Source organism: Miscanthus floridulus, chromosome 2, assembly GCF_019320115.1.
Source record: "Miscanthus floridulus cultivar M001 chromosome 2, ASM1932011v1, whole genome shotgun sequence".
Taxonomy (NCBI): Eukaryota; Viridiplantae; Streptophyta; class Magnoliopsida; order Poales; family Poaceae; genus Miscanthus; species Miscanthus floridulus.
The window spans coordinates 172,203,880-172,215,639 of record NC_089581.1 but is presented as its reverse complement, the minus strand read 5'-3'; the positions used below and the strand labels follow the sequence as shown (position 1 = coordinate 172,215,639).

Here is an 11,760-nt window from a genome sequence, read left to right as displayed (position 1 = left end):
ATTGGACAAACACTCTGGGTGGTATACTTCCTTGATGAAACCAGCCGCCAAGAGCTTAGCGATTTCCTCGCCGATGAGCCTCCGCTTCTCCTCGTTGAAGCGGCGTAGGCGTTGTTTGACCAGCCTGGAACCTAGCCTGATCTTTAAGGCATGCTCGGCGACTTCCCTTGGAATTCCCGGCATATCCGAGGGTTTCCACACAAAGATGTCTCGATTGGCGTGGAGGAAGTTGACGAGCGCACCTTCCTACTTGGGGGAGAGGGTGGTGCCGATGCGCACCGTCTTATCGGCGGAGTTGTCAGGGTCGACGAGGACCTCCTTGACGTTCTCCGCAGGCTCAAAGGATCCGGCCGCCCGCTTCACGTCGGGCACTCCTTCAGCGATGTCCTTCCCGATGGCTGCGAGCTCCTCGGAAGCGAGGGTTGCCGAAGTGAGCTCATAGCTCTCGACCTCGCACTCGTAGGCCCTCTGGAAAGAAGTGCCGACGGTGATGACCCCACGTGGGCCCGACATCTTGAGCTTGAGGTAGGTGTAGTTGGGGACGACCATGAACTTCGCGTAATACGGTCGCCCCAAAATGGCGTGGTAGACCGGGGGGAACCCGACTATCTCGAAGGTGAGGGTCTCTGTCCTATAGTTGGACGGATTTCCGAAGGTGACGGGCAGGTCGATCGGCCCGATCGGTATGGCCTGCTTTCCCGGCACGATGCCGTGGAAAAGCGCCCTGGTTGGCCGGATGCGCGATCAGTCGATGCCCATGGCATCAAGTGTCTCTGCGTACATGATGTTGTGTCTCTGTGTACATGATGTTGAGCCCGCTGCCCCCGTCCATCAGTACCTTGGTGAGCCGCTTCGTGCTGATGATAGGGTCGACCACGAGCGGGTACCCGCCTGGGTGTGTGACGCTATTCGGGTGGTCGGATCGGTCGAAGGTTATGAGAGGCCCTGACCATTTGAGGAAAGCGGGTGTGGCGGGCTCAGCTTCGTAGACCTCTCGACGCGCAAGCTTCTGTCGGCGCTCGGAGCTGTATGCCTCCGGCCTACGGCTTAGGAAACTGTCGTATCTCAGAAAAGCCACGGATCGATCTCTAATTTTTGTGTGAACGAAGGATTAAAAGCCTTATGAGAAACACATGTATTTGTTTTGCCCTGCGAGTTGACAATAGTACATCAGTGACCATTGATTGCATATGTCACTCCTTTCTGCAAGAAACCTATGTCTTGTTGATGAGCTAGAGGGCTTTTTGGTGTTATCTTTATCCTCATTTTTTCCTGTGATGAGACGGGCTTCGTCAGGGCTTCTGGCCGATCCGGTGCCGTCACACAAACACTACTTATGGGTGTAAATCCTGTGCTTTTTACAAGGGAGGTGATATTAGAGCTGCAAAGTGGTTTCTATGCTTCGCAGCGCGTACACAAAACACGCGTCGACATGCATGGCTGCTCTTCTTCGCCTTCGCAGCGCAGGCAGCAGAGTGTCGTCAACCCAGTGGCTCCACCTGAAGCTTGGCTTTCTCGGTCTCCAGGCCGATGACAATGTCGATGGTGTCGGTAGACTGGGCCTTGTACCTGTACCTGGTGCTGAGCACGAGGAAGACGACGAAGTTGACGCCGCCCAGCACGGTGAGGAAGGCGTAGTAGTAGTCGAGGTTGGATGCGTTGAGGTTGTTTATGACCCAGGCGTTGCCTCGCTCCCTTGTGATGCGCGTCACCGTGGACAGCAGGAAGCTGCTGAGGATGTTGCCGATGCCGTACGCCGTGAGGGACATGGCGGTGCCCAGGCTCTTCATGCCCTCCGGCGCCTGGTCGTAGAAGAACTCGAGCTTGCCCACCACCAGGAACGCGTCGGAGAGGCCCATCAGCACGAACTGCGGCAGGAGCACGAAGATGGTGAGCCCCAGCTGGCCCCCCGTCACGTCCAGGCCGTGGCTCCGGGCGTAGGCCAGCCTCCGGCTCTCGATCACCGACGCCACCGCCATGGTCACCACCTGCAGCACCATGCCGGTCCCCATCCGCTTCAGGAGCGTGATCCCGCGCGGGTTCCCGGTGTACCGCCGGACGGCCTTCACGAACACCCGGTCGTACACCACGACGGACACGAGCATGGTCAGCGTCACGAACGCGCCCAGGCTCGCCGGCGGGATCTCGAAATGCGGGCCCATGTGCCGGTCCATCGTCGTGCCCTGCTTCACGAACAGGGTGTTGGTCTGCGCGATGAGCGTGCACGGCACGAACATCGCCACCAGGAGCGGCATCAGCTTCAGGATCTGCTTCGTCTCCTCCACCTGGGTCACCGTGCAAAGGCTCCACGTGTCCTTGTCCCTGTTGTCGTTCACGGGCACGGCGGCCTTGTTGAGGAACCTCATGGCGTTGGTGGAGTCCATCCTGAACCTGCACTTCCTCGTGTACTCCTCGAGGTCCAGCTCGTGCAGCTCCTTGGCGTCGGCCGGGACGGGGACGCTCCATTTCCAGAGCGCGGCGGCGATGACCCTGCCCATGCTCGTGAACGCGCTGCCCTGCGGCACCTTGTGGCGGTACAGCCTAGTGCCGGCGAGGAAGATGGAGATGGAGACCATGAGGCCCAGCGTGGGGATGCCGTAGCCGATGGACCAGCTGACGTTGTCCTGCAGGTAGACGAGGACGGTGGAGGAGAAGAGGATGCCCAGGAAGATGGTGAACATCCACCAGTTGAAGAAGGAGAGCTTGTGCATCTTCTCCCGCGGGTCGAACTCGTCGAACTGGTCCGCCCCGATGGTGGAGATGTTGGGCTTGGTGCCGCCGTTGCCGAAGGCTATGATGTAGAGCCCGCCGAAGTAGACACCGAGCTGAAGCGCCGACGCCTTCGGGCACACGCCGGCGGCGTTGCACGGCGGCGGTTTCAGCGCCGGCAGGGAGACGGACAGCACCAGCAACACCATCCCCTGTGTTACATAGAGTACATTGTAATTGTTCCATTGCACCACTTTGAGCTTAACATTTCAGGTCAAAATATATTTAGAAGAAAATTTGCTTGCTAAAGGCTATGTAGTTTGCTTGTTAAAGTACTATGTGGAATTGTCAGATTCCGGTGAGGACTGAGGACGGCATGAGTCGTGAGTCTGCTGAATAAGGCCAATCTATCTATATGGAAAAGATGATTACAAGATTGGTTACAAATGATTAAGTAATCGATACTAGATGCGCCACAAAAAATATGTTATAAAGTATAAAATTCACTGACAAGCACGTGTCATAAGAAAACTATAAAGTGGAGGTGTCATTGTTCCAAACGACCTATATTTTGAATCGGATAGGGGTATGAATCATGATGGCAACGGGCCCGATACCCGATATCCGACGGGTATTTGATCCATTAGGGGATGGGGATGTGATCGTATCTTTACCCGCGGGCATCTAAATGGGCAAGAATCCATCCCCGACGGGTATAGCAGGTATAGGAACATTCCCTGTTTACCCGTCCCCGTTACCCATTGGGGAACCCGACTATTTGAGCTGTCATGCGAGTATTAGGCCCAAAGAGGTATTTTGGCCCAAATCTGAACAATCATATATATATATATAGTTTGTGTGTTCTAGGAATCCTAGTTCAATTTTTCCTCACCATCTCTGCCAGCAGCACAAGCACGCCTGCCTCACGAGCGCTCGTGCCCCTCACTTCCTCAGTTCGGTCTCTCTGCCACCTTTGCTCGTCCTCCTCGCAACCTCACTCATTCTCCTCGGCATCTCCGATACTCCAACACTTATACCCGGGTGAAGAAGAAACGTCTCCGATTACAAAGCTGCGACCCCAAGTGTCCTTATTTATCGGGTATGCTGTACCCGTCGGGTATCTGTTACCCGACCGATGCCCGACGGTACGGGGATGGGCAAGAATCTATACCCGAGACAGTTAACGAGAACGAAGACGGGATGAATTCTCCGTAGCGGGGAAGAGAATGTTCCAGCGATACCCAATGGGTACATCCCCATTGCCATCCTTAGGTATGAAAAAGCTCAGTTTGGGCCACACAGTCCTCCTAACAAGAGTTCAGAGAAAGGCGGTCCTTATCATGAATTCATTGGTACCCATGGTTCAACCCAAAGGGAATCTAGGTTGGACTTAAGTTGATAGCTATCTCTAACCTCTCCCTCTCGAGTAGGCTACAAGACGCAGTGTCTTTTTTTTTTGGGGTGATGGTGCCCCCGCGTACTGTACTGATCCGTCGGGCGAGATCTTGGTAGACTCCAAATATTCCAAAAGACTGAGACAATACCGATGCTGGCTGCCACTACTACGATGGATTCAGAAACCAGCCCTTTTTAGTTCCTCCAAACTTCTGAAAAGTGTACTATGTAAAAAGAAGATTTCTCGTCACATTAAATTTACGGTACATATATGAAGTACTAAATGTAGACGAAATAAAAAACTAATTGCACAGTTTGCTTTAACTTTACGAGACGAATCTTTTGAGCCTAATTAGTCAATGTTTGGACAATAATTCACGAATATAAACAAAATACTACAGTAGAAAATCTTTGCTATGCAAAATTTGCCTGCGCAAACTTTGCCCAACTTAACACCGACGGTGACGCCACGTACGTACCGGGAGGGGCCCTGGCCGGCCCGCCCACGGTCGCTCGTGCATTCACTGTGGTGACATGGACCTGTTCGGTGGTTTATAAGCCGTTTTCGCTGATTTATACGTTTCGTTTGTTGAAAAAGAAAAATACTATACTATGGCTAATAAGCCGGCTTATATGAACATCTGACACTTGCACCAGTACACGAGTACCGCACGATGGTTGCACTTGCGCTGTCGTACTAACACTGGTTTAGTCCGGCCAGCGTCAAAGCAAAGCGAAGCCAAGCCACGTTAGTCTATCGCTTCACTAAACCTCACACTGTAGCTGAAAAGCAGGACGACGCAACAACACCCATAGAAATGTCCTGCTTACATTACACTACTCAGCATGCTTGCTCCGTCTTAAACCCTTTCATGCACAGTGCTAATCACTGTGGAACCAGAGATACGTTTACTACAGTGTGGTGCGTTAATCGCTGAGCTTATCATGAAATGGGTGTGTGGCTAGAGCTATCACCTGTCAGAGTCCAGTCGCACACGCTAGCTCGGTCCATGCATGCGATTTGCAATCATGCAACGAGTCAAGAAGGATCCACGGATAGTTGCTTGGAATACGAGTCCGGTTTGCGAATTGCGACCTGACGACTGACGAGCATACGCCGGTCCAAACCTCATCAGGTTCGGACCTGCAGGATGACGCAGGTGCCTGGTTGCCTGAATCTATGGCATCCAACAAAAGTCACAGGAACAGGATAGCATGGTGTATACGGCGCTACGACGTCGTGCGCATTGTTCCTATCCTACTAGTACTAGGAGGCGGCCGGCCGTTGGATGAGGGGACAAGAGGGACGGAGAGACATCGTCGTCGGTCCATCTGTGGATGCTCTATGTGGTTATTGCACTGAACCACTGAAGAATACACTGCAAGCCAGCCTAGCGCCTTGTTTAGATCACCCTAAAATTCCAAGTTTTTTCACTCTCTCTCCATCACATCAATTTTTAGCCGCTTGCATGGAGTATTAAATGTAGGTAAAAAAAATAACTAATTACACAGTTTAGTTGGAAATCACGAGATGAATCTTTTGAACCTAGTTGGTCCACGATTGGACAATATTTATCAAATAAGACGAAAGTGGTACTATTTATTGGGTTAAAAAAACTTTCAATCTAAACCAGGCCCAGATGAGTAGGATGGCCTCACCTCACCGACGACGACGCTGCTGCTACTATGATCGGCCCTGTTTCTCCGGCGGTCTTTTTCTCTCCCAACGAATTTATCAGCATAAGTCAAATTTCAGCGAAACGAACGAGGCCATCATTTCACAGATGGCGTCCCTTCTCTTAGCAACATTTTCTAATTCCATAGTTCCATTTTGGGGACTTATTATATAAAGGGCAAAAGGAGGATCAGTACTGCCTGCTTGCAATCATATATACGACCGCAGACCGCAGCTCTTCCTATGAAGTTTGTCTTAAGCGCCTGTGCTATGCTGTGTTCTTGCTCTATCAGCATTTCGGTTTATTCGATCGTATCTGACTTATAATTCATGGCTTGAACAGTGTTTTTCTCTTACACCAAATCAGTCAGTCAGCGATACTTTCAGCCATAGCTTTTTAATTTGTTGAGGCCGACCCTGTACCTATGAGCAGGCAGGGCACGCGTGTTGTGCCCGTGGTGGAGCCATTCTGCTCTGCTCTTCTATTCAGTCGATCAGAACTCTGTGGACGCTTTTGGTACGTGTGCCGGTCAAGCTCGCTCGCTCGGCAAGATGAGCCTTGCCAGCATGGGATACAGCGTTTTTGGCTCATTCTTGCTGGCGAGAGGAATCCTGGAAAGCGCGGAGAACGAGGTAGCAACTACTAGCAATAGCAAGCAAGACAACCAAACGTGGCAAACCAAGCCATGGCATGGCAAGGACTCCAAACACGCGCGCCCGGCCTCTGTTAGTTTATTTCAGTTTCAGCACATGGTATGCCCAATTTCCTCGATCGATGAGCGCGCAAGGTTTTTGGTAACGCAAGCAAGGACGACATGCATCCCAGGACAGGCAACAGCTGATGAGCTAGACAGGATGAGTTTACAGCTATCTACGGGGCAACGGCGACAGGAGCGGCTGGTTCACGTACCAGGAAGTAGATGGCGGAGCCGAGGACGAAGGTCCAGTAGCGGCCGAGGTAGGCGTCGGCGACGTAGGCGCCGAGAAGCGGGGTGAGGAAGACGGTGCCGGACCAGTTGGTGACGTTGTTGGAGGCCTCCACGGTGCCCTGGTGGAACTTGTCCGTCAGGTAGATGATGAGGTTGGACGCGATCCCGTAGTACGCCATCCGCTCGAACAGCTCGTACACTGCACGCACCAGGCAGCATATCACTCACGGCTCGCAGGGGCAAGAGGCCAAGAGTAAACAGGAACACAGCTAGACACCGCACGGCAGCAGGAAGCTAACACGTACCGACGATGAAGGAGCAGGCGGTCCAGCCGCCGCGCTTGGAGCGGAGCACGGGGTTGCCGCGCAGGTCCACCGACCCGTCCTGCGCGTACTCCGCCGCGCCATGCTGCGGCTTCTCCGTGGCCAAGCTCCCATGGTGGCCGGCACCGGCAGCATCCTCGTCGTCGTTGGCAGCGGCACCCATCGGCACTTCGGCAGACAGCTAGCGCTAGTAGTAGCTTCGCTGTTGCGTCGCTCTCTCTCAACTCTCGTCCTCGATGGTCGCTCCCGGCCGGTCCCGGGGGACCTGCTGCCTTTATTTATAGACGCCAAATGTTGGTTCAGGCCATGGTAAGTTGGTAATACACTGCACGTCGCTTGTCCAGGCGTCCCCACCACGTTTACTAGTCGATCTGGGGATCTGGACAAGTTTCACGGGGCACCGGCGCGACCTGCAGCTTCTACAGTCGCGGTGAGGTACATCATCAGTGGCAGTGAGTAGAGCTAGCTGCGTCGGTCACAAGTTAGGGGTATTTGGATCCGGTACATCATCAGTGGCAGTGAGTAGAGCTAGCTGCGTCGGTCACAAGTTAGGGGTATTTGGATCCGGTTAGTAAAATGTAGTAGGTATGTCGAGAGCTTGTTGTATGGGGTGTTTGGATACTAAAAATAAATTACATAATTCATCAGTACTTTACGAGACGAATTTTTTAAGCCTAATTAATCCGTCATTAGCACATGTTTACTTAGCAAAACATTATCAAATCATGGACTAATTAGACTCAAAAGATTCGTCTCGCAAATTAGTCGTAAACTATATAATTAATTTTATAATTAGTCTATATTTAATACTCCATGCATGTATCCAAACATCCGATAAGGTTCCTTTGAACATTTTCTCTCGTAATATTTCAGCATAACCATTATCATAAATTAAATTTCAGCTTAAGCGAACATTGTGGCCCTCACAAGTCGCCACGCCCGTGCGCTCGCCTCCGTTTGTCCGGCGCGGAAACGAAAGGCGCGATCGGCGCTTTGCTCTCGGCCGTACGCCGTACGTGGTAGTGGCAGGGGAGGGGACCGCCGGTGCACGAGGGAGATCGACGGCCACCCACGAGGTCTAGTACTCTACTAGCTAGTAGGCGAGATATATCGAATCGCACCGCCGGAATCCGACGAGAAACACGTAGGCGCACGCAAGCGCAAGCGCACGTGCGGCACCGCCGCCGGTCTCGCCGGTCGTCGACGCTCGTCGGCGTCGCAAAGATGCTCAAGGGACGAAACGAACAAGCGATCGAGCCAATGCCGGAATCTGAAAGCTACAGGGTTTGTACGTAGCCGATCGATGCAAACGCCACGGTGGTCCGGGGGCGGGACAGACAAATGGGAGACACCTTAGAACGAAGTTATCTCTATAGCATATTCTTTTCTCTAGACTAGATACCATGCCCTCGTACCCCAAAAAAAAAAAACTGCCAACTCATCCATCTTTGACGCCGTGGAGTGAGTGGGACGGGCGGGCTCTGCCGTGCGCATCCATCGGCTGCAGGTGAGCTCCGTCGAACACACATTCCAGCTTTGGGACGAGCTACGTAGGGGCTCCTTGGTTCATTTACTGGATACTATTTGATCTTGCTGACGGAGGATATTGAACAACTTTGTTTGGTTGGTTGTACTCTCTCCGTTTCTTTTTCTCTACCACTAATAATACATCGGTTGTAAATTTTTCTAAAGCCACATCAAAAACTGCCCACTACTGTCGGGGACCAATACTAGGGGACCCGAAGAGGAGGAGCTAATGACATCAATATTAACTTATCCGAGCAGTCAAGAGCGCGACTACAGCTCCAACCGACCCCCGACGCGCAAGCTCCGCTTCTTCCGGCATCTGGGACAGGGCACCGCCTCGCCCGACCTTTGGGTCTGCGTTCCGCCTCGCCCAACCCTTGGGTCTACGCTCCGCCTCGTCCGACCCTTGGGTCTGCGCTCCGCCTCGCCTGACCCCAAGGCCATGGGCTTCGCCTCGCCTGACGGAGACCCATACCGTCATCAACCACTTTAGGTCCAAGCGTATGGGCCTAAGTTAAAGCTCTGACACCAGGAAAGAGACTCGTCCGTCCCGATGTAACTCGCGGCCTTGACGAGCCATACCGAAGGATTCACATCAAGAACAGTGTCGGGCGTACCGGTGTTGTTCTGCCTAACCCCTGTAAAAACACTGACGTGAGCGTCAGTTCACCACGACGTTCGCCAGGATGGAGTGGAGCGCCATGACTGGCATATGACGCCTGCGCATGGCGCTAGTGACGGACAGGACCGCGACGTGAAGCCGTCCCTATTGACATCTACAGGGTCGGCAGGACCCGCATGAATGAGAAGGACCCGGCGATCCTGAAAGCCTTCAGCTCACTCCCTCGTTCTTCTTTTTCTTTCGCTGTAACCCATGCTTTCCCTTGGCCTATAAAAGAGAAAACAAGGCGTCCCATAAGGGGCATCGCAACGCATCGGATCGATCCAGGCCAGACCTGATCAAATCATCACGAACCCATCGAACCTCGAACCGACCAGAACACAACACAAGCACATGGCTAAGCGGTAATCGAGCTCTCGGCACCCATTCACTCTTTCCACTAGAGACTTAGGACCTATCCCTCTCTCGCCCATTTGTAACCCCTACTACAAACTTTCGGTGTTAGTAACACGAGCAGCAGCGATGAACTGGACGTAGGGACATTCTGCCCGAATCAGTATAAACCTCGTGTCCTCTAAGCACACCATCCGAGCCAGACGCGCAATATTAGAAATTTACTTATCGGTAGTGACTCGAAATACCGACAGTTGGCACGCCAGGTAGGGGCCTTTTGCGCGTCTCGACATCCACACCAGACCTCGGATGGCTAGTCACAATGTCAGCTAGGTCCCGGGCGCACACGTGCGCTTCAGGGACCTGGCCTTCATTGTCATGACAGAGAAAGAGTTGGCGATGGCTCCCGCCGCCGTCTGACCTCTCCACTCCGTCGGCCTCGATGCGATCGCCGAGGCGCTTGAGGAGCTACAGCTACACACACCGGAGGCCTACGCCCCCGAAAGCGACCAGCTCCTCGACTATGACTACGGGAGGTTAGAGCGCCAGCTCGGTGCCTTTCTAGGACCCGATCATCCCAAGAGGACCTGCGTCACCTCACCTTCTCGTTCGCCAACGTCATGGCGTAGCTTGCCGGAGGGGAGCCGCTCTCTTCAGAATACCTCATCCAGAGCGCCCCGACAGTGCTCCTGTTCGGTCTCCGCAACGCCGTAGAGACCGATGGCCACCTTGTGGCACAACACACGTCTTCGTCCCCCGCGAACGACGGGTTCGTGGGGATGACCGAATATATCACTGAATCTTTTCACGACCTCCTCGTGAGAGAAATGGAGTCACCCTCCACCTCTGACTCTAGCAGGGGAGTCGTCACCCCTCTTATGAGTGTTTCATGGTAGGTACCCCTGAGGGACACATCGGAAGCATCCATGAGGAACAGGCAACCCCAATGAACGACCTCGACGATGAGGTCAAGAGGGATGCAGGGGCCCCACCACACCTGCGGATGGAGCAGCTGAAAGCCCAACACCAAGAGCTCGAGGAAGCACGACTCCAGCTCGAGCAGGAATGCGTGGAGCTTGAGCGAGAGATCGAGCACCACGGAGATGGTGGGCACGCGCGCCATGGTCTACAACGTAAACCGAAGGATCATCGAGGACGATAACGCGCTCCCACACTTCGCCTGGGCAAGCCAGAACATCGCTGCTGCGGCCGCCTTGCTCTAGGGCTTCCAGGGCCCGCGACGCCCGAAGACCGTCGGGCCCATCACGAGATTTGCACAGTACTTGAGCGTGTGGTGGCGCAACAGGCCGAGAGCTCACTGTATCGATAATGCGAGCTCAATGCCAGCTAGCGCACGCCCTCAGAGCGACCCGACAAGGACATGTCAGTCCACCCGACATCGCAAGGCACCAGACCACGCTCCGCAGTCCTGGTGCATGAGTGTCTCGGCCTCCATCGGGACGCGCACGACACCCTCGATGCCCGCAGGCGTGCCCGCGGCGATGCGAGGGAGGAAGTTAGCCACGGCTACTACCCTCATCATGGCGGACGCTACGATAGCGGCGAGGACCAAAGCCCAAGCTGTGACTTGCTGGGACCTCAGGTCGTTGGCCGGCATATCCTCAACGCCGTCTTCCCACCACGGTACCGACCGCCGATCAACATCCCAAAATACTCTAGGGAAGTGAACCCCGGACTATGGCTCGAGGATTATCGGCTTGCTTGCCAAGCTGGTGGAGCAGATGATGATTTCATTATCCGCAACCTTAAACTATTCCTGGCCAATTCGACGCAAACGTGGTTGGAACACCTTCCGCCCAACAGAATCCAGAGTTGGGTGGACCTAAAGGAGATCTTCATGGGAAACTTCCAGGACATGTACAAGCGTCCTGGGAACCCATGGGATCTCAAAAACTACCGACAGAAGGTAGAGGAAACCCTTCGGGGGTACATCTGGTGCTTCTCCCAGCAGTGCAACGAGCTACCTAACATTGCCGACACTGACGTCATAGGAGCTTTCCTATCTAGGACCACTTGCGAGTCCCTGGTTCATAAGCTAGGATGTAAGGGCCCGCTGAAAGCTCTAGTTTGGTTTTGGTGAATTGATGAAACCCTAAGTGCTAACCTAGTTTATCAAAGTGATTATGAGATAGGTAGCACATTCTAAGTGGTGAAGAAAATGAAGAT

General features: G+C 53.5%; 2 protein-coding genes across 2 annotated transcripts; both read right to left on the bottom strand.

The window, feature by feature from the left end:
- Positions 1-246: 246 nt before the first annotated feature.
- On the bottom strand, positions 247-549 carry LOC136537458 (uncharacterized). The gene has a single exon (XM_066529425.1). The coding sequence runs from the start codon at positions 547-549 to the stop codon at positions 247-249; it is 303 nt and encodes a 100-aa protein (XP_066385522.1).
- A 569-nt stretch (positions 550-1,118) lies between these two features.
- Positions 1,119-7,284, bottom strand: LOC136535710 (protein NRT1/ PTR FAMILY 5.2-like). The gene is made up of 3 exons (XM_066528083.1): positions 7,014-7,284; positions 6,690-6,907; positions 1,119-2,921 (listed from the first exon to the last, which is right to left on the bottom strand). Exons 1-3 carry the CDS (start codon positions 7,192-7,194, stop codon positions 1,482-1,484), a joined length of 1,839 nt encoding a protein of 612 aa, XP_066384180.1. The 5' UTR covers positions 7,195-7,284; the 3' UTR covers positions 1,119-1,481.
- Positions 7,285-11,760: the final 4,476 nt, after the last annotated feature.